The sequence below is a fragment of the Euprymna scolopes genome, chromosome 3 (genome assembly GCF_053919585.1).
Source record: "Euprymna scolopes isolate OS-2025 chromosome 3, ASM5391958v1, whole genome shotgun sequence".
Lineage (NCBI taxonomy): Eukaryota > Metazoa > Mollusca > Cephalopoda > Sepiida > Sepiolidae > Euprymna > Euprymna scolopes.
This window is the reverse complement of record NC_136484.1, coordinates 85826407-85850943: the sequence shown is the minus strand read 5'-3', so window position 1 is coordinate 85850943 and position 24537 is coordinate 85826407. Positions and strand designations below refer to the sequence as shown.

At 32.5% G+C, this 24537-nt stretch overlaps 1 protein-coding gene across 2 annotated transcripts in view; it reads right to left on the bottom strand.

Moving 5' to 3' along the window:
* The window catches only part of LOC145256897 (telomere repeats-binding bouquet formation protein 1-like), a 199075-nt gene that overhangs the window by 52306 nt on the left and 122232 nt on the right, over nt 1–24537 (bottom strand). For both annotated transcript variants that reach the window (XM_080115613.1, XM_080115615.1), the window contains exons 7-9: nt 14983–15108; nt 6423–6575; nt 3562–3693 (exon numbers count right to left, since the gene is read on the bottom strand). In XM_080115613.1, the coding sequence (XP_079971739.1) occupies nt 3562–3693; nt 6423–6575; nt 14983–15108 (411 nt within the window). The remainder of the gene's footprint in view (nt 1–3561; nt 3694–6422; nt 6576–14982; nt 15109–24537) is intronic.

Below are 24537 nucleotides of genomic sequence, written 5' to 3'. Positions count from 1 at the left end.
CATCGGTTTAAGCCGAGCGTTGAAACAGACGCTTTAAAAACAAACAAACTGGGAAAAAAAAAATACAAATGTAAATAATCAAAAATAACAAAAAGTTACTTTTAAAGGACTGAAAATATTTTTATTTATTTTATTTTATTTTATATATTTTGTTTTGTTTGTTTTTTGCAAAATATTTATCAACAAAAAGTTTGTTTTTTTTCCTTCAAGAAAAGATGAAAGTTTTACTTTTTTTCACCATAAATTCTTAGGTGTAAGTACAAGTTTTTTTGTTTTTTTTTTCAAGATTTTTTGTTCAGTCAAGTTTTTTTTTTTTGTGGTGGTGGTGATGGTGGTGGGAGGGGAGGGGGTCCACAGAAATTATATATATATATATATTTTTAAAGAAAATACGTAAAAATATGTTTACAAAAAGCGTAAATGAAAGTACAGGAAAAAATTTAGGGTTTTTTTTTTGTTTTTTTTTTTCAAGAAAACTTAATATTTTTATTTTATATATTTATTTTTTTTACGGCTGTTCATTGCCAGTGGAAGAACTTTCGCGATTCTTTTCCTTAGGAATCTTTTACTTCGGTCGACTGTTGAACGGCCATCGACGGTAAAGAGGGAGGAAATAAGGTAAAGAGAATGTGTAAATGTGCTCTGATATAATACCACATACCTTTCACATATTTTCAAGGGTAGCCATTTCGGATGCACATAAATAAATGATTTTTACTATTGTTAGAATCTCACCTGGTAGAGAGGGTATCACAAACTTCTTTTTTGGGGGCGATTACATTTACATGTTTTTATCTGTTCTTTTATTTTTGAAATTGTTGGGGGTGGGGTATCGACGTTACCCACGATGAAAATGATTAATATCCTTAGTATAGTAGGTGTGTTCAAAACGGAACTTTATGTTGACCCAGGCAACGCTGGATACCCATGCTAGTGTATATATATATATATATATATATATACATACACACACATACATACACAAACTAATTATAGTGATGAGTAGTAAAATTGTACATCTAAAAACAAAAATATATTTTAATGCTTCAAAAATTCATATTAGAACGGTCTGCAAGTGACATAGTGGATAAAGTATTTGATAAAATTAAGTTGTAATTTACACTCTTCTGGAAATTGAAGGTTCAATCAAAATACAAATTACTTAGAATTCTACTCAATCATGGCTGACAGAACAAGAGCATACTACCTTAAATAAAGAGTATTATTCGAAATTCTGTGCAGATTCCTGAGTTTGACAGAAAGATTCCGGAGTTCGATAAGATACACTTGAAGCTCAGAGGCTATGTCGACCGAAATTTTGTAAAAATAACACTCAAGATGAGAATAGTAGTCTGATTAATCCAAATAATTTTATCAATCCTCACCTAAAAAATTGAGAAACAAAGTGATTAAAGTTATTCACATAAATGAATCATATTGATGAATTATAGATGATCAAATTTTTATAGCTACATCTGTGTATGCACGACAATATGACTTTAGTGAAGATACAAAGGATGAGTTTATGACAAGTTTATTGCAGTAACTAATGAGTGATGAGACAAAAGTACTTGAAGATATGAATGGTCATGTTCGAAAGACCCCAAATGGACATGGTGATAGAAATACAAAATGAGAAAGTTTAAAAGTTTATTTTGCAATCGTTGGTTGCAAACATACCTTTTAGGAAAAAGAAAAGCTATCTTATGCTTTAGGATACACGAAAGGGCCCACAAACATAAGGTGACATAGTTGTGGCATAAGGAAGTTGAGAGCTATATAAAGAAAAGCAGAAACAAAGGAGTCAGTTGATAACAAGTGAATGTATCTGGAGGTAAAGAGGCAAGGAAGGAAAACAATATACAAAGCTAAGACGGTTGATGAGAAAGCTAAGTTTCCAGATATGAAGGGATAACCAAAAGGATGAAATATTCAGGATGGTAAACATATGGTAAAGACAAATGCGGATAGTGTTGAAGAGAAGTGCATTCGAAATGACAATGGAGTGTTAGCAACAAATGAACAAAAGGTATGTTTGGAAATGTCAATATGAGAAATTACTGATTACAGAGCTTCCATGGAACCATAAAAATTTACAACTTGCCGAAGAAGTATCTGGTCTAGTTATATGAATTGAGAAAGAAGTCATAAAAGAAAACTGCAAGATGAAGATAGATAAGACTGCAGGACCTTCAGGCATTGTTACAGAAAGGCTCTGAGTGAAACAGGCATGGAGATGACCACAGTCCTGACAAATCAGATCATGAACGAAGGTTATCCCAAAAAAACTGGGAACTCAGTACTAATGTGAAAGAGGCTTAAAGTTGATGGATCAGATTCTAAAAGTAGTTAAGAGAATAATTGAGCAGCAGATAAGAGGTCAGATAAACAGAAATAAAATGCAGTTTGGTTTTATATCTGGTCAAAGCACCACTGGTGTTATATTTATTCTGCAACAAATGCAATAAAAAGAAACTGTATTTTGCTTTTGAGAAAGCTTTTGATAGTGCAAAGAGATGTCTGGTGGGTTTGCATGATGTATAGAAGTGAAACCCGGCCAGTAAGGGTTGATGATATGGTTTGTACAGAGATACGATAGGAGAATGACACAATGCATGTGTACTGTGAGTCTATAAGACAGGCTTTTAAATCTGATGAACTCAAAGATTAAATATGGACAGGATAGGGAAATATATGCAGAACAGGAGACTTTGATGTTATAGCCACTTTGATAGATGAGAATTCTGGGGTCATAAGATGTAGAAGAGTTAAGTTAGCTAGTCTAGTTCACAGAGGAAGGCCAATGAAGATGAATGGCAATGATAAAGACTGATATGATATAAAGAGGGATAAAGATCTGGCCAGAGGTTATTTTGAAAGTTAATTTCTTAAAACCAACACGTGTCACCATGTAAAATGAACGTTAAATATGATTAAGAGACTTATTCCTATTTGTAGGGAAATATTTTCTCTAGATCTCGTTTCAAAAACATTAGAACTGATTTTGATTGAACAGTGACTTACTGTGATGTTATCAAATTAGTCATCAAGATAAAAAAAGAAGAGAGAATTGGGATCTCATGGCTCATCTTTTATATTTGTTAACTACATAAACTAAAGGTTAAATCAATTAATGGGAAACTACTATGTCATATGCTATTCTCCATATATAAATTTTCTGGTGTTAATGATAAGTTTTTATCATTACAACAGCTTGTTATTTTCATGTTAATAAGGTCTAAAAAAACAAAATCAACCGGTATCATCAATATCAAAAAATCTAATCAGACTATACAAAATAATGAAACGATTTTCAACCTATGTATCTGGCCACAAATGGGATAAGCTTGAAAAATAATTTCTCGAGAAGTAAAGATAATAGGATTTAAACATTAGAACTGTTAATATAAACTAAAAGATTTTGACATGTATAAACACTACAACAATTTTAATATTGAACACTATTGGATTAGATTTATAGTAAATAGCTTTCAATTTATCTTATAACAATGATTTCTATCATGTTTGAAATAACTGCTCCTATCAAAACAATTGTCTTACATGAATTGTCTGTTGCATGAGCCACACTAAGAATCACTGGTAACAAGTAAGAACATCTGTTGCTACAACACTGGAGCAAACTAACGAGAGATTTAATGCCCCCACAACTTCCAAATTGCTCTGCATTTGATGCTGAAAAAAGAAAAACTATTTTTAAAGCTGAAAATAAATACAAAGTCAAGAAAGAAACAGATCAAGGAAACATAATCATAATTTCAAATCAATTTTGCATGTACGAATTGTAATAAAACAAAACTATCAATAGCAATATGAATGAAAAAATTTAAATGGCTGAAAATATAATGGTATATGCAGAAAAAGCTTGATAAACTAAGAAAAAATCTTTAAATTTTTTAAAATCCAATTAAAAATAAGGAATTTATTATTATTTTTGTGCCTCGCACATTTGAATATTTTTACCTCTTTAAAACCATATGTGTTTTCTCAGTTTTTACACTATTTTTGCAGTAAAAAACAAAAAACAAAACCACAAGATTAAGCAATAAAATTTGCCGTATAAGTGTATTTTTGTGTAAGGAATCAGAACATGTTACTGAAAATATCAAGAAATTAATGGTTTCCAAATAATCAACAATAAATGCACATAAATATGCTGTAATTCCTTAAAAATACCGTGTATCCACTAAAAGAAAAGAAGTTAAAGAACTCAAAGTTGAATTGTATTGCATTTTATGTACAAAAAACTGAAATTTAAATCTAGGACTATTTAAAAATGAATATATTGCAATATTTCTTTGGTATTATTGTAGATTAATACTTTCTGTTACACTTCCACCATCTGACCATTTCTCCAAAATATGATTCTACCTTTTCAGGCAATTACATGTGAACATCCCCAAAAACTTTAATGAAAGATAAAAATTATTTTAGAATTTGATGTAAAATGATTCATTTTGGGCCATTCTAGCATTTTAGGGCAGTTAACCATGTTTTTTTCTTTTCCTGTGTGTGTGTGTGTGTGTGTGTGTGTGTGTGTGTGTGTGTGTTTTAAGGGAGTCTTTGCGAAATTCTGGGAGGATGAGGAGGCTTGCCTCTATGACTTTGGGTTAGTGCTAAATTATGTGTGAGCATCCTCAAGACTTAACAGAAACAAAACAAAAACAAAAAAAACAATTTTAGAATTTAAAATGGGGATTAATTTCACATAAATTTAATGTAAAATCATTCACCATATTGAGGCCATTGTAAGTGTTTTAGGACAGTTAATTCTTTTTATGGAAGATAAAACGTGTATTTTTAAGGCAGGATCTTTTTGTTTTTGTAGACACTTATATGTAGCGTACAGAGGAATTTTGCTTGGCTTGCCACGTGGACTTAGTGTCATTGTTAGGGCTAAAAGAAGATTTTAGGAGGAGGCTTGCCGGTCATACCTAGGATTATAGGTAGGATTAAGGGAGTTTTTTTTGTTGTTTTTTTTTTAAGATGGCATTTGACACTCATATTTACGGTTAGTGGTTCACAATTATTGACACTTAAAAATGTTATGGCTTAGATTTTGAACACCAAATTACTTTTAAATATGAAAACTTATGTAAATGAGGGTGTGAAACTTTACAAAAATTAAGACAAACAGACAAAAATAAAGTTTATTTAAAACAAGTGACATCACCAACAGAAAACAATGTTTTGGAAAAGTATCAAGTATTTTTTGCCCACCTAGTTAAATATAAAAAAAAAAAACTTTGCTAAAGCTGAAATATTGTGGAATCAAAATGTCCTTGAGTCATTGTGTTCAGGATCATGTTGAATCGTTGGAGGTGTTTGTCTCGAATCATCAGAGGTGTTCGGGTTCAAATCGATGTTGTTCGAGAATGTGTGGTAGCAAATCAACTGAGGTATTTGGGTTTGAAATGACAGTTGTTCTGGATTGTGTCGGGTTCTGCAGACAAAATTGTTTGGGACTGTGCTGCTGCCTGTTATAACAATTTTTTTCTTTTTACCTCTCATCGTAATGCAACAAGTCATTCTCAGCTTCATTATTAAAACATCATTTTTGACACAACTTTTGAATAAAAGCATGCCAATACCCCGGATATATATTTGTCTAAAAGTAAGTTATTGTGCACGTAAAACAATATAGTCTTTAAATCTTAAGTAGTAAAAGATTTTATAGTTTTAATAGAAACTAAATAGGAAAAAAAAGCAAATGTCAGTATTTCACCATTTTTAAAAAGTGTATAAATGTGGTAAAAACTATAAAATGTTTATTTAGAAAGATACCAAAAAATTTGCTATTTTATCTACAAGCTTTTTTTCATTTTGAAGTAAATTCTAGATACAATGTAAAACATGTGATACCTCAAAGGATACTGAATTTATTTAGAAAAAAAATAAGCTAAACTATATATAGCAAACTTGCTTCAGCTGCTAGTAAGATTTGAGAATACTTTTTATTAAGCAAATAAATTATCAGCCATTTTTAAAGATGGGTAACTTTCTCACACCTGCATAAATTTATGTTTGTGGCTTGACTTTTTCATATCTCCCAAACGAGTGTTACAGAATTCAAGCAGCTTTTTAGTCATATGGCTAACCTCAAGCAATGATAAAACAATCTTTAAAAAATTCAAATAAGAAAGGCTGACAGGATAAATACAGTATAACAGGATATGAACAATAATATTCATTTTCTAATATTGAATAGCTATAGGTGAAAGATAAGAGAAACAAACAATCATAAAATAAGGAGATCATTTTTTTGTAGCTTTCAAGAAAATCAAGATTCCAAAAAGTAAAATAAGAATAAAAGAAAAAAAAGTTTTTGACTAAATCTAGTTTTCAGCCGTGAGCCTAATTTTATAAACAAAACACAAAATTATGAAAAAGATTTTTTTTCTTACCATTGTCTAAAAGACAAGAATCCAAGGTCGAAGTGACTGACACTGCTATCTTAAGAAAATCTGCATTTTCCACTGAGGCCATTGTAAATATTCTAAGCAAATCAGACAGGATGTGAATTCCATTCAGTTCTCGAATTTTCTCTTGATTTTTAGCTATAAAAAATTATTATATAGTAAGTGATAATTTTTTAAAACTATTTAATAATTTGTAGAACATCATTGATCCATTCAAATTAAAACCAACAGAACACTGAAGTTAAATTGTGAGATTAATGTTCTTTATTTTTGTTTTTTTACATAAAAGTCACCACTTATCAAGGCTTGGAAGGTCACTTGAGGATAAACGTTAAGGAGTATACAGTGGTTACCGGGACAACAGCATAGTAATAGTTAGTGGTGGAAATAGGGTAGAAACGGATTATTTAAGGAGAGGCGCAATAAGAATTTTTTTACATTGGATTTGAAGATGGCTCTATATAATCAGGTGGAAAGCAGACCAGCAGGCAGAGTTCCACAGGTGGACAGTTCTAGGAAAGAAGCTTTGTTCATGGAATTTGCATTTAAATTTTGGCACAGATAGAGAGTGGGAAAATTTATTGATAGTGGTAGTACTTTTTTGAAGCTCAGACAAGCACTTGCCATGAAAATAACGATAGTAGCGAGACAGACTTGCAACATCTCTTCTGTAGGAAAGAGGTTTTAAAGTCAGTTTTGAACTTTATCAAGACAGGATAGGGTGCTCCAAGCAGCTCCTGTTCAGATATGGCAACAGTACTCCATTTAAGGACGTATCTGGCTCTTATACAGGTAGAAGATTGCATCAAGGGTGGGATACCTTCTGGAGCGGTAAAATCACAATTTTTCTGGTGACCTTGGTGACAAATCTTCTATTTAAGGTTAGGACTGAAGGTCAGACCCAGAAGCTTGTTAAAACAGGGAGCCTCTTTTAGACAAGAGATAATGGTCGGGTTTGATCTTTGAAGTATTGCCATAGATCATACTGTCATCTGCATATATGTCAACGAATGAACTTAGAATGTGATTTGGGAGATCATTGATGAAGATAAAGGAAGAGAGTTGGACTAAGAATGGATCCTTGAAGTATGCCAGCATTGATACTTTGTGCTTTGAACTTCTGCATATCGACGACTATTTGAAAAAATAGTATCAGAAAGAAAAGATTTGATGGTTGAGAAAACATTTCCAGATATTCCATAGTTAGAAATTTTGTGAAGTAAATCTTTATGGGTTTGCCATCCAGTGTGGAGGCAGTTAGCATGGCAGGACTCAGCAAATATGATTTATGAACTGGAAGTTGTCGTCTGTGAATGTTGCCCACTGCAGTAGCTACTTATGGATAATGACACCGCCTTTCGTAGCAAGGAATTCAGAACATTCGCAGGCAAATAGAACATGTATGTTGCGCATATGTCCTGGCTAGTCATAGCATAGCAGAAAAATGCCACCATACTGTGAAACAAATCATGACCAGGATGTGCAGTCTGATTCCAGAGGTTATCTACTGGTACAATACGATCCCAAAAGACAGTGACTCCTATTTGACCACACAAGCCAATGCCTTTTACAGTTATGAATTCTGGGTGAAGGGATTTGATGTTATGCCACTATGAGGAGGTTCAGAGCACATTTCCTACTAGTTTAAAAACTGTATGTGGATGAACGCACCGGAGATTTGCTATATGACAGAATTTAGCCAGGGTCGGGTAACCAAGATAATTAATCCACAGTTCGTCCTATTGGATGGGATGCCTTGACATATAAAAGACCTGTGCCCCTGCTTCAGTATCCTTTCATCAAAAGATTTTGTCAGCCTAACATCTTCAGAGAGTTTGGTATACGACGATGAAACAGAGCCGGATGATTTTCAAGAGGCAGAAGTGAAGGCACATGCTCTCGAGGAAGCCTTCAGAAGGAGCCCCACTTCTGCATAGAAGCACCCAACCTAAATGAGCACAGCTGGGATGCCGCTTGTGTGATCATGAGATCAAGGAGAGGTGTAATATGAAGATTCATGGCAATACACACTCACAGTTGAGAAGCACTGGCACTTGAACCTGAAATCCTTCTGACACAAAAATAAAATGAGTGTTAATTTAGATGCTGTCGGGGTTTGAGGTGACAGCATATAAAGACTAGTATTGGGGCAATTAATCGGAATCAGGAAAATTGTAACTTTTCAGAGTATCGGAATCAGAAAAATTTTAGTCTAATTTCTGATTCCAAAACAATTCCTTAAAAAATATGTTGAACTTAATTTTACATTGTTAGTATTAAAGATAAAATGATAAATATTTATCATTATTAAGCTACCAGTAAAATTAAAATCTATGCATCATAATAATAATAATAAAAAAAAAAAAAACGATGTACATTTATTTTACTTGCGTGACAAAAGGAAAATAAATAAATTTTGACTTAGTTCCTCAGCATTGACAAACCTGACACAAAGTTGCAATGAATTCGTGGACTTCAAGATTTTTCACACTTTTACGTGAGACATATTGGTGTCAGCATTTCTTTGATTTCGGAATCTCCTGTCTGTTTAGTAGTATTTACTGGTCCTAAAAACAGTGCTCTCAATATGTGGATAAAAGCAATAAACAATCCATGGTTAATATAATTGAAGCAATTTTCTCAGTTATATTTCTTCCACTGATAAAGACACAAATACACAGATGAAGATTGAAGTTAATCAACCGAGAACAACAACATGCTATATAACAGCATGTAAGATATCAACAGATACACACTCAAGAGTCAAAACAATGAAAAGAATATGCTGTTGTCCTAGCCCTAGTGATTACGTATGCACACTCTGAAAAATTTGTCAGGAAGGAAAATATGAATTCTTTTAGAATTTAGAGTTTCACATATAAATTTAATATAAAAGGAAACCAGAATTTCTGAGCTATTCTTGTATTTTATGGCAGTTAATAAAATAACTTTGTTCAGGTAAATTCTGCGCATTTTTGGGGCGGGGAAATATTAAATTTTTTTAAATGATTGAGTATGGTTTTATGATCATTCCAGTCAGACTTGGGAATAGTTATAAAAAATTTAATTTATTTAAGAAACTGATCCCCCAGTCCAAATTCTATCAGTCTGAAAGTGACACAATGTTCAACAAGTGATATCAGAGATGTGCCGCTCTCTACCGATCCAAGTTATGACAATAGGACCATTGCCAGCACCTTCAAAATGCATCGCTGGATTACTACGAATAACAGGGACATGCCTAGGGTGGTGAAAATAAAGTTTCCGGTCACAGTTATAGTTTTTGGTACGGTTTCAAATGACAGCCACATCATGCCACCTCACATCTTCGAAGTCGGCTTGAAAGTCAACAGCAAAGTGTACCTGGATGTGTTGAAGAATGTGGTGATGCCTTGGTGCAATCAGGTGGCTGCTGGCAGACCCTGGGTATGGCAGCAGGACTCAGCACCGATCCACAAGTCCAAAGAAACCCAGGCTTGGCTTCAGTAGGAGTGCTATGATTTTATACCCTTCTCTCACTGCCCTTTCCTTCGTCCCTGACTCAAACCTGGTGGACTACTACGTTTGGTGTTATATATCAAGAAAACCACCAACATGACCTTTCACAACACCAAAGAGCCTGACCGCTGCCATCTGCCAAGTATTTGCCAAGCTCCCTCAGTGCTTGTGGAAAAGCCATGCTCCCAATTCCGGACTTGTATCGAGGCAGTAATTGAGGCTTAAAGTAGCTAAACTGAATAGATGTTAGCTCTACTACATAATCAAGTTACCTAAATTGTTTTTTTCAATAAAAGTTTTAAAATAAAGCTGTAGTGTTGTTTTCTTTAGGGCAATAACTTTATTGTTCCACCCTGTTATGTCACATCCACTGAGAGCTCATATTCCTTTACCAGTTTTTCGAGTATGCTTAATCGTCTCCTAATGAGCATCTCATTCGCAGCTTAGTGTGAACTCATACTTTCCTGCTGAGAGTGTCCGACACCCAGTTCCATACACACATAAAGTTTGTCCAAGTGCAACACCTTGGTTTGCCACCGAAGTGCTAAATTAATTCCCTTCAATATGGCACTTGACTAGATTAATATACTGTGCATCGTTCTCAAATCACAGCCAACAAGTGTTCTCAAATACCATCCTGTGTCTTTTCAATGCCATTTCAGTTGCTAGTGCACCATCGGCGTACGTTCAGTTCGCGCCTGCTCACGCACCAGTCCCCACATACTGGATCATTCCGCATGACTGAATCCAGTCTCTCATCATATGATGAAGTAGGAAGTTTGTCACTTGTTATCTCTACCGTTTGTGATCAAAGTAGCCCTCCTTCTGATTATTCCACATGCTCCTCGCAGCCACACACATACTTGGAGGTGTCCAACAAGCCTTCCAGAATACAGTGACCATATTAAAGACTTCTGGGACCTCGTTTCCATTCCAGGACACCATGCTCTCTTGAGACCGTAAACTGTCCCCTATTCTAGTCCAAATTAAGCCAACTGTTCCTCGACTCGAGATTTGCGCACAATGTTTTTGTCAAAGATATCAATGTAGGTTGATGCTGCGTGGTCCACAGATTTCTATTTTGATAGAACCTTGCTGACAATGGCTTCAAACACAAGACATGTCAAATAATATCTCTTTCCATGAATCTCCAGTTTGATATGGCCACAGCGTCTTAGAGATATGTTCTTCTGAGATCGAACAGGGACACGTTAGCCCCTTTTTAGTGTCATTCATGCATTTTAGCAGTGCATCTATGTTGGATGTGAACATGTCCACATGAGTGTTAAGTTTGTGATGGTCCATCACTGGCTGCACCTTTGCCTTATTTTGCTGCATCATGGCCATCAACAGAATAAACCCTCTTGGAAGGTCTGAATCTTTCTTCCAGGTATGGTATGAGCCAACTCTTGTTCCTAATCTGGTTGGATTTTCACAGCCATTCAATATTTGGGCACTCCATTACACAACTTTTCACGTGCCCATTTCCATGCATGTCTCCGATGATCAATTGTAGCAATGAGATTCATTGATGGAAATGGCAGCACATGTGGGGACTTTCCTGTTGCCGATCCAAACTGCAATTGTAGGTCCAACATTGATGCCTTCCAATGCTTTTCTCGCATCAATCCCTAACAACAGATCAAACTCTAGTGGTCTACCCTGCACTACCAGAACACTAATCCTGACATAGTCGCTTTCATTTGTGGAAATGTTGACTACATCACAATCATCACAATGTTCAATCTTCCAGGATCGACATTGATTTGCATCTGCTATTCTATGTGAGCATTCTGTGTTGATGAACACATAACACTGCATTCCATTAACATAGATAATAATCTCTGGAAGTGCCGCATTTATATCTTTGCAAGAAAATAGGTTGGCGCTGAAGCCTGGTTGCTTTGTTGAATTTTCAAACAGTCCTGGTAGCAATTGATTCCTAATAGCTGGCGGTAACACATTTTGTAACAGTTTACTCTGGTGCTAGGGTTGCTCCTGGTAGAAATGCTAGATTTACCATTGAGTGGACTAACGGTTGCGATCACATATTGGCTTTGGTCAACACCAGGATCTCTTGCTATTAGGTATCTCATGGTCAAAGTATCAATTTTTGGTGCCTGATGGAGTTCGATTGAGATGGCATCAAGAGACCCTGTCACAAAAACCAGTTTTACAAACCTTACCAAACCAACTCCATCAAAGCCAATTTGACCAAACATCTGAGTTATTTGTGTAAACATCCATGTGCTTGCCAGCCCATCTAACCATGATCAATTTCCGACAGCATCCCTGAATGCTTTAAAATCGTTCATTTTCTCGACATTCAGTTGCTCACTCTCGTCCATCTCCAAGAATAGGGCCAATGCACCCCCTCCAGATACAATGGGAGCATACTTGCCACATCATCTACTATATTATGAAGTCTACCAACTTCAATTTCTTCAGCCACATAACTACATCTCTCAGTTGATTTGTATCTTCGCCATAATAACAGCTGAAATAGCTTGAAAGCAAAGAAAAAAGGATTGGAACTTGTCTTAACTCTCAGCATTTTACTTGGTTGGCACAAGAGGCTTTTTCTCCTTCATGACTCGCTTGATTCTTCGCCTAAGCAGCAGTCATACTTTTCATCTTCTTCCCAACTGACAACGAACTTACGTGAATGAGATAACGTCTCCCCTCAAATGAAAAAACAATATCTTTATGCTGCCACCTCAAAACCCGACACTTCGTAAATTTGCATTCATCATCTTATTTTCACCTTATTTTTTAATCTGAAGGGCTCCAGGTTCGAGTGCTTCTCTACAGTGGGCATACACTAACCACAAGTGCTTACTGCCATGACTCTCCACACCGTTATCACAAATTGTTGAAAGAGAGGAGCTTTGTTCGAGTGGTACTTATAACCACCCATCTTTGGCTCTATTCTATCACAGACAGGGCATTTTCTATGTAGTCACCTAATGCCTTGAATATAAAATATGAATAGAAAGATGCAATTTTCCAGTTGTCAAGGAAAAAAGAAGTGGCAAAGTATTTGTTACAGAGTTTGGAGAGGACAGGAGCCAGCTTACTACAGCAATGATCAGATTAAGCCCACATACATTGAAAGTGTCAGTTTTTTTTTTGTCTTTATTTTATATATAATATCCAGAACATTGGAAGTAGTGTAATCAAATTTTCAAGTGTGGTTTCTGTCCGTAATGGGAAATTTCGGAACTTGGTGAAGGAGTGGTTTGTGGGCTCCAAAATATGGTTAAAAGCTAACTGCCAGGTAAGCAGTTCAGACCTATATGTTGCTGTGCAAGTGACATGAAAGTGGTTTGATAGGGAATTGTTCACTGTCCATTATTTACTACACTATTAGAGATTTTCTAGATATTGTAATTTCCATGACTATTTGTTTTATGGTCGTCTCTTACACCTACATTTAACTGTGGCTATTACACCCTTATAATGGTTTTTTGCTACTATAAATTTTTGTCTAATTGTAGTGATTTATATCGATGGAATCAGTGAAATGTTAGCTGCTTTTGCATAATAGCAATTGCGCAGGTCAAAGGAACCTCTAAGAAGAGTGGGATTTACTGAAGAATTTCATATATCTGTTTTCCCCTAATCTGCTACCTTATTTGTACACTGCTTGGCACGGAGAGAAAGTGTTTTACTTCATGGAGAATCTTTGATATGATCTTTGATAGATTCCCAATCAACCTATTTATACTTTCTCATCATTATGAGAAATCGTGGTTCAATTTAAGGCAGAAAGTTTAGAATGATATCAATCATTGTTACAATGTGATCAGCATTTCAGAATGGGCTATGGCCATCAATAAGAAGAGAAGTGAATAAAAAGGACTTTTTTTACAAGGGGGTTGCAATTTACCAAGGGATAAAGATCACTCGAGGATAAGTGTATAGTGGTCATCAGGAAACAGCGTAATAATCGTTAATAGTCAAAAATTGGGTATAATCTGATTATTTAAGGGAACGCCTAAACAAAAACTTGTTTACATTGGACTTGAAGATTGGCATATTGTAGTCAGCTGGAAAGCAGGTCTGCGGAACAGAGTTCCACAAGCGGGCAGTTCTAAGAAAGAAACTTTGTTCATGGAATCTGTGTTTAGATTTAGGCATGGATAGAGAGTGGGGTAAATTGTTGATAGTGGTTGTAGCTAGATGAGTGTTTTTCTTTTTGTAAAAATTTGGCAAAGGGGGAACCATACATTGAAGTTCAGACGAGCACTTGCCCTGAAAATAATGATAGAAGAGCAACATCTCTTCTGTGAATAGAGACTCCAGAGAAGAGAAAAGGGCATCACTTAAGTTTTAAAGCGATTTTTGAACTATGTCAACGCAGGATAGGATGATCCGATCAGCTCCTGTCCAGATATGACAGCAGCACTCCATCCTAGAACTAACCTGTCTCTTATACAGATAGAGGATTGCATGAGCAGCGAGATATCTACTGGAGCAGTAGAATGATCCAACCATTTTCTGGAGATTTTGGCAATAGATTTGATGTATGTGTGTTCCATTTCAGATGAGGAGTTAAGGTCAGTCCCAGAAGCTTGTTAAAACATGATGTTTCCCCCGAGACAAGAGTTATTCATTTCAGTTGGGGCCAGATGGGGGTCAGTGCATGTATGATGGAAAGAAGTGCATGTATGATGGAAAGAAGTGCATGTATGATGGAAAGAGAGAAGCTTCAGTTTAGATATATTAAAATTAACCAGTCACATTTTCCCCCATTGTGCTACGTGCTCAAGATCAGAAGAGAGAGTCAAAGAGATCTGGGTCATTGCTGGTCTTTGAAGTGTTACCATAGATGGTAGTGTGATCTGCATAAATGCCTGTGAATGATCTGAGAATGTGATTTGGGAGATCATTGACAAAGATCAGGAAGAAAGTTGAACCCAGGATGGAACCCTGAGGAATACCAGCATTGATACTATGAGCTTCTGATTTCTGACCATTGATAACGACTCTTATAAACCTATCTGAAGTAAAAAAAATAAATAAATAAAATAATATATTTACTTACTATTGCCAGCAACAATGACAGCCATCAAATTAAGAATACTTTGAACACTGGGCATGTGTGGACATCTCTGAATAAGTCTAAGGCTAGGATAAAGAATTAAGTTAGCACAAAGATCTTGATTTTCTTCTGAAATAGTAAATAAGAATACCACTTAAATTATTAAAGAAAACATAATAAAGTATAATTCTTACAATAATATAATAATCATAATATTCTTTAAAACAATTGCTGGAAAAAAGTTTTCAAATTTTTTATTTTACGAAATGCTGATTTAACACATCTAGTAAATATGTGTGAATCAAATATTTCAAAAATAAAAGTATATACTATGACGCGTTATTGAGAAAATGTTTTAAAAAAATTTTATATTTCTATTTTATTTACCTCCTTTTCATGGTGTTGGACAGAAGGTCAAATGTGGGTCCAATGGTTAAAACTTGGCAGACCCAAGTTTTAACCATTCACTGGCAGTTATCCAACTTTTTATAGTTTATAGTATGGATTTAAAAGTTATTTCATCTACTAAATACATACAAATTGAACATGGGGCTGCTAATTTGAAATATTAACAAAATTATTAGATTTTTTTCTCAGTACTTATAAATTCATTTTATTATTACATAGATCTTGAGTATATTTCCAATCACTTTTAACACATGTTAGAAAAATATACATTCCTAAAGTAATGCCTCCTATTTTTTTTTATATTCTGCCCAAATCAGATCAGAGGGGATTACAAATTGCATTGTTAAAATGATTGAACTCATACATTCATGACCTGAAAGTTTCATTTCTCAGTAGCAGATATTGACGAAAACAATCCATGGAATGGAGTGCGTCAGAAGCAGAGATGTGTCATTGAATTCCTGGCAAAAATGCATTGAGAATAGTGATGACTACATAGAAAAATAAATTCTGGAGTACAAAAGGTTGTCCATTTTAATAGTACCACTCCCTTCTTTGTAACTCTGCAACTTGTTGAATTGAAAAATAGGAGGCTTTACTTTTGGAATAACCGTTGTACATTAAAAAAAATAGTTAAAAAGAAGACAGTACATCAGAAATATAATTTGAAATTGAAAAATATTTTTTTTTAACGTCAAGGGTGTGAGTTCCATTATAGAAATGTTGTTTTAATTTGAATAAAATACACATCAAGTGCGCTTGAAAGCCAAATCACAACGTAATAGGAAAATAAACAAATATTTTACTTGCTTGAAATTTATCACAAATATACACACAGTTCAAACATTTCAAAATACAACCGCTAGATACAACGTGCGGCTCTTTACAAAAAGACTTTTCTTTCTCTAACCTTACAACATGGCAAGAAAGAAAAGGAAAAAAAAGAAACAAAACAACACACTGAAGGTGGAGTATATCTCTGAAATATATTTGTGATAAATTTCAAACAAGTAAAATGCACTTGATGAATATTATATTTTTTAAAATAATTTTAAACTAAAAATATATTTTTGCTAGGGTTGATGTAATATTAGTTAATTTTTTAAAGTTAAAAATGTATTTTACTTTCAAAATTTATAGAATAAGATCTTTCAATATTATTTAGTGATTCATTTATATTAGGATTCAAAATAGTTTATCAAAAGCAAAAAAAAATTGTTACATATTTTATTAAAAAAAATATAGGACAAATATTTTTCAATCCAAAGATATTTACAAGAAATTTTATTTTATTTGTTTCACAAATAATTGCAATTTTTTTTTATCTAAGAAAGACAAATCTTGCATAAAGGAAATTATCTTCCCTCATACTGTAATAAGCTACTTAGATATATTTCTTTATTTTTCAGAAATTAAAATAATTTACTTTTGTTGTTAAGCAAAAAATTAGTTTATAATGCTTCTTCTACAGAGTAACTAAATATATATATATATATATATATATATATATATATATATATATATATATATATATATATATATATATATAAAACTTTCAAGTGAAGTTGGTTTTACCCATAAAACCTAATTTTCATTGGTAAGTATAATACATGTCTATAATATACTGTTAATATAAAAAAAAAAAAATATGTAAGAGACCACATAAAACGCAAGCTATACACAATCGGATTCAGTGTGACGTAACCTGCTTATGGCAAAATATATACTGTAATATTCATTGCTTTGCTGTAAGTAAGAACAAAATTAGTGTAGGGAGGTCAAAAAACAAACCGAAACTAGGTGAAGCAACCAGCTTTTTTTTTTCTTTCAATTATATTGCCAGGGAGAAACTAGTTGAGAAGTAGAAATAGAGAGAGAGAGAGAAAGAGGGAGAGGTAAAGGGATTGGTAGAGTAAAAGAGAGGAGTATGGTTAAAAGAAAGATAGTACACATTTTATTTCTCTTCTTGAGCAATATTGGTTAGTCAGAAGAAAAGAAATTTACATAGAATTGAACATTATACATTAAAAAGAAAAGTTGTCAAAAATGAAAAAAAAATCATCCGTTTTGTAGAAAACTAAGTTAATTTTTTTTAATTTTGATGTTTATATCACTATCAGTTTCTCCATTTTCTTCTGACAAATGTAATAAATATTAGGTATATAAAATGAAAACCAATTTAAGATTAATGTTCTTTTTTAAAAATGTTTATTAGTTTTGTTTTCTCTTATCTGAAGAATTATTTGCGAAACTTTTCTTAAACACAAAATTTTGAATAGAAATAGAATTTTATCGTAAAATAAATATCAAATATTAAAGTTTTAATATTAAAGTAAAATATGATATATCAAAGTTAATGTTAGAATAAAATAATATGAATATAAAACTTAATATCAAAGATAAAATAATGAAATATTAAACTCTTAATATTAAAGTAAAATAATATTAAATATTAAACCATTAATATTAAATTGTACATTTTCAGTGGCAAGCATGGGTGGTCATTGATGTTTTTAGGCAGTTACTTGCATTTTGTCATTGTTGGTTACTATCAATCATGACCAGTTTCAAGTCGCATTTGACTGCTCTGAAATGAAATGGCCTGTCTTCAATATTCATGCATTGGTATCCATCGTATTGTACTGTAATCCATTGGCAAGCAATGTTGGTTATTAGCGATTATGACAGTGATTGACAGTTATTTTCAAGTGATACTGTCACTTCTGGAGAGGAGCAGGCACTGGCAAAAACTGTCTGGCAAGTCACCTGTCTACAATTGCTGTGCACTGTCATTGAGTTGCAGGTACCATCATCCATGTTGGTTATTGCTCTTTTAAGTTGGCTACTGTCACATCATAGTGCTGGTAGTAACTGCTGTTTTGTGATCTGATGGTCACTGGTGGGCACTCGCTGCCTTAACAACTGTCATTTACTGGCCATAAGTATTGCTTAAAGGCGAACATGATCAATGTGATGTTTTGTTCCAAAGCTGAGCAAAGAAAGGACTTACTTATACAAAATACTGACCATGCTATTTGTTTGATGTGATTATCAATTTAAATGTAACTGCACAAGAGAGTGTTTGTGTATGTAATGTTATTTGAAAATTTATAAGAGTTAACAAAATCAATTATTTTAGTACGATTTGCATTATGCATAAGTACCCATTTGTAAGTGGTAAGCAAATACACCAATGGCAAAATAAATAAATATACTAAACATTTTTTTAAATATTAAAACAATTACAAACATGAACAAAAAAGTTACATAAAAATTAGAAAAGGTTTGAATAATAATTTTTAGATTCATAAAATCAAATTGACACTGCCGACTTTTTAGTCCATTGGGTTAGTTTTACAAAAGTAAACAAATCTGAAGAAAATCCTTCTAGACCGAGTAAAATGTTGTTTCAATGTGCTCGTTACAGAAAATGATAATGTAGAAAAGTAATTATTATTGTCGAGTTAATACTGAATTAACCATAAATATACAACATAACTATACACAAAGGCAAGAATCAATCATTTTTCTACTTATATGGATGATTTTTGGTTTTAACTTATTTTAATGTTTTTCAGTCTCAAAACTACATAAGATACATGTTTATAATGTATTCATTCAGTTTTTCTGAAAAATTTTTCAGGCACTTTTTGAATCTAATTCATTTTTTTTTTGTTTTCTTTAATTTTTTTCATCTATATTTTTCATTCATTTTTATTTATTCAATTTCCTTAATTCAATTTTTTACATATTTCATTCATTTATCTTCATTTTTCTTCAGTCAATTTTTTTTTATTAATTTTTTTCATTTTCTTGATTTGTTTTCATTCATTTTTCATTTGTTTTACTTTATTTTTTCGATTGAATCTTTTTCATTCGTTTTTCTTCATTCAATTGTTTTTATTTAATTTTCTTTCATTCATCATGTTTCATTTATTTTCCATTCATTTTCTTCATTAATTTTTCCTTCATTAATTTTTCTTTCATTCTTTTGTCTTCATTCATTTCCATTTATTTATCTTTCATTTTCTTCATTCTTTTTCTTTGAAAGTAGTGATAATATAGTGTTAGGCATTATCTCTTTTTCTTTGATATTAGTGATAATGTAATGTCTGTTCTCTGGTTATGAGACCATCCATCCTGAGATTACCATCCATTTTTTGTCTGAAAGAAAGAGTCATGTAGGGTCAGATTTTTTGTCATGAGACCATCCTCCCAAGCATTATCTCCATTTTTTGCAATAATTATAATGTGGTCATGTTACTATCCTCCCAGAGATTAACAGCACATTTTTTTTTTTTGAAAGCAGGAATTGAATAGGCATTATCTCCTTTTTGATACTAGTTATGATGTTATAATGTAATAGTTTTGAAACGAGCCAATGTATTTTTGTATTAATTTGAGAGAAAAAAAAATACTTAGTCATTCATCAAGATTTTCTAGAATTTACTTCAATAGAGGTGAGAAGGTCATGAGATCATTATCATCACTTTCTTTGGGAGAGAGGGGAGTAGTGTTCTGTTGTCTTGAGATCATCCTTCCAAACATTTTCTCCTTTTTCTTGTTAGTAAGGATAATACACTGTGCTTAGGAGACCATCATCCCAAGAAATACCATCACCTTCAATTTTTGTTTTTTTTTTGGGGGGGGGGAGGGGGGCAGAGAGTAGTGTAGCATGCGTTTTGTTGGCATGAAACCAGCATCACAGGCATTATCTGATTATCTCCTTTTTGGAAGTAGTTAAAATGTATCTTTTTTGTGGTCATGAAATCTTCGCTGATAACAAATAAATTGTCATTATCAACACTATTTCTCTTCATACTTTGATTAGAACTGTACTTTTGGCAATGCTGTGGACCCTCCTTACTAACATGACTTAATAATATTTGGTTTTGTTCTAATCGATGTTGTCAGGCAGCAAAAGTGTCTTTATTGATATTGCTATTATACTTGGTAAGCTTTGTAATAATTTTTTGTTCAACTGAGCTTTGTATGCAATCAATACAGGCGAATTATGATATGTTTTATCTCTTTGGACTATTTTCATTATTAATAATTTTTCTCTATATTTTTGTAAAAGCGGTTGGAGGGAACAGAAGTACCTGGATTTAAGAATGTCATTGTTTTGTTCAATTCGGCATTGCACAAAAGCAATAAAAATAAGATTATAGTATTACACTTTGAAGGAAGAGCTCCAGTATCCTAATTACATTTTTTTAGCACAGGGAAAACAAGAGAGGGTTGGGTGAAGGATAAAGCCAGCATTACAGGAAAGGACGCTAAAAGGAGGATAGGGAAAGAGAAAGATACAGAAACGGCTGGAGAGAGAGAAGGAGGGGTAGAAATTAAAATCATAATTTTGACTATTCACGCTTAATAATATCTACATAAGCGAAAGAGAAATACAATAAATAATCATACAAAAACAAAGCATGAAAAAATAATTACGTTTTAGAATTGTATAGATGAGATTTTGAATTTAATACCATGAGTTTCCACAATATTTAAGTTTATAATGAATCTAGATATTTATAATAAAAATTATAAATAAGCAAGCAAAATAAAACATGAGTGAATAAGTGAAATTAATTTTTTTTTAATAACTACATTATGTTTCTAGATAATATAGATATTCATTCATAAATAATAATATATATGCAAGAAAAGTCTAAACAAGATTCAATTTGAACTTATAATTTGTTTAAATGTTTGATCACATGTACAGTCAAGGTAAAATGGGTAATCTTTACAAGAGTGTCTCACAGGAGTGGGTTGGTTGTTTTTTAGTAAATAATTCTCTCTCTCTATATATATATTTAATAATAATTATAGTAATTAATTCTCTATGTGTATAATAATTATTACAGTAAATATATATATATATATATCTTTAATAATTATTATAGTAAATATATATCTTTAATAATTATTATAGTAATAATTATATATATACATAGATAATTATTATACTAATAATCCTATATATATATATATAAGATTTTTTGCTTATTGAGTATAAATATCCATGTCCAAGAAAAAATAGTAAAATAGAATATTATAAGAGTGGTAAACTTTCAGAAAAATAAATAATAATGGTCATACTAAAACATGGAGAGAATAAAAAAAAAAAATGTTGCCGAACTACAAATTTAGAAGTAATGAAAGAAAATATATGGATCAATCTGAACTTGACAAAAACAGAAGAAAAAATTTGAAAGCATGTATGTTAGGATTTTACAAATTGTGAAAAAATCGTTCAATCATGCATAGAATCTTTTCGGATTATTTAATGCCGAATACAAAGATTTTGAAGAAATTTTTTTTTTAATAGAATATATTTGTTTTCACGTTGGTTTCTATTTAACCCATAGTTGGGACCCTAACAGGTACTACCACTCCAGGTCAGAGTGGACCTGGGAGCAATGGTAATTAAAGGGTGGCTCCACACTCCCCAAAGCCCACAAGCTGGGGCCCTCACCACTGGATATAGTTTAAGGTCATATCCAGGACCCCCATTGAGGGACTTTTACCCTCTGCAGGGGGGGGGGCAGTCGGCGTATTCTAATGCCCCACCGACAGGGCCCACAGGAGTGGGAGATTCCTTTCTCCTGTCATTTGTTATCACTTTGTGATAATTCATCCATTTCCCAAAATGAAGAAGTTACTGCAGCATAAAAAATTGCCCATCCTTTTGTTCAAACTTAATAACTGTGGCATACATCATTCTACAAAACCAAGTCCAAACACCCAAAGCTACACTGATTTTTTGCTTATTTGTCACAAGTATGTAGTTATTTGGTGAATTATTTGAAGCATTCTCTTCTCATAAATAACTGAGAGCATAATGCTTCCTCACACAAAGCTTAAAGACTTGCACTGAATTCATTTCTTTTTGAATAATTAAATATGAAGAGCATCGATTACATTCAGTTTCATTTTATTTAGGGATTCAAAACATTTTTGATTTTATTTAGTTTATTTTCAAAGTAATTAAGCTTTAATAAACATTCTTTATGATCCATGTCAAACCAAGCAGCATTCAAAAAATTAAGGAAGATATTTTTTTTGAGAAGAGGAGGAATATTATAGCCCATTGAAAGATTCCAACAACTTACATAGGATAGATGGAAACGGGAATTATTGGAGGCATTAATGAAATAAGCTGACTAAGAGATTGTTCCTTTGAAGCTGTCCGAGCATTAGTCTGTCGCCAGTTGGCCAAATCGACTCTCAGTTTTTGTTTTATTTTTTTATATTTTTTATGCAGAAATGGAACTGTTTAAGTTTTTATAGTGTCTTTGTGGTTTTAATATTCAAATTCGGTTCAGTGAATCAGAGAAAGATAACAGCGAATCTTTTGTTAAATTTGAAAGCCCTATCTCATATTAAAAATAGAATCATTGAGAATCAGGCTTGCAGGCCAGTCAGTATTCTAGTATTCAATATTTTAAGTACTTTGAAAGCATGTATGTTAGGATTTTACAAATTGTGAAAAAATCGTTCAATCATGCATAGAATCTTTAAATGAAAGGTCTTTAAAATGTAATGCTATTTTTACAAATTATTGTTGATTATTAATTTTTCAAATCTCAATTTCAATGCAACTTTTCTATAGTAATTATTAAATAATATATCTAAAATTCTGTATTCTGTTTAGTAAAACAAGATTTCATTGACTTTTTGTTCTATTACTTGAGCTATGAGAAGTTCACAGTTATGATTAACTAATTCAATGTAGCAGAATCAGAAATGCTAGCATTGCTTATGCCCTAATGATACTAATGCATAACTATTGAAAACTGTTTTAATTAAAGAATTTTCATAATGAAGTTTTTTATCAGAAGCCTTTTTTTCTTCTATAGGTGAAATATTTTATGTTAAATGTTAAAAATGTGTTGTTTTCTTTTCCTACATTTGAAAAGAGATTTGTCTTAGTTTATTCTTTGTAGAAAAAGTATTGTGAAACATTCCATCTAAAGTTGTTCCAACGCATACTACAAACTTGGTATTCATATCAGGCCACATCTGTTGCCAGCTTTGACAGAAAACTTGTTATCTAGCAGAAAGAAATTCCAGAATACACCCATGCAGAACCAAGCTCAGAAAAAGTGGCATTCAGATGCCATCTATTTATCCACCAATAGATTCTTGAAGAATGACAGTAAGAACTGGAGAATTTAAAGAGAGCCTAGCAACATCAATCTAATGGCAAAGGGAGTGGAAATAAATCTGCCCAAGTCAATGAAAGAATGAAACTGAAAAAAAAAAAAAAAAAAAAAAAAAAAAAAAATGTGGGATGAAAATGAGGCAGCTTAGTAGACAATAGATTACTTGCAAAGGTGAATTAAAGAATTCTTTTAAAAGCAGATAACATTTACCAAAGGGAAAAATTTTGTCTGTTATCAATCACATCACTCTCGTCATTGACATTAGATCTGACTAAACTGCCATTATTGCCACATTCTAGTAACGTAAGCCATAAAAATGTGGCAGGACATTATTTTTACATTTCAAGCAGATGCATCTCATTCAGGCAAATAACAATTAAATGGCATAGCCATGGTTAGGCTTAGACACATTGAAAAAATCTTCCAACTTCCAAGAAGAAAGACAACAATTCCCCAAACAAAGACAGTTCTATCCATTCAGTGAAAAGATAATTTAAAATTCATTAAGAACATGCAAAAGATGAAATGAGAAAATGTATAAAATATTTTCATTGTGTTGCATTTAGTTTCATGCAAGGAATGGAAAGGCCATGTCACAAACAAAGATTTGCAATGATTTTTTTTTTTTTTACCATGATACTATTATTGAGTATAAATATCCATGTCCAAGAAAAAATAGTAAAATAGAATATTATAAGAGTGGTAAACTTTCAGAAAAATAAATAATAATGGTCATACTAAAACATGGAGAGAATAAAAAAAAAAAATGTTGCCGAACTACAAATTTAGAAGTAATGAAAGAAAATATATGGATCAATCTGAACTTGACAAAAACAGAAGAAAAAATTTAAGAGAAAATATTACTAAGAAAACTTAAAAATATAAAAAATTCAAAATTTTTCAACACAAAAAATATTAAAAAAATGACCGTTTGAAAAATACTATATACTAATTGCCTGAGATTGCTAATTAAAGAAAACTA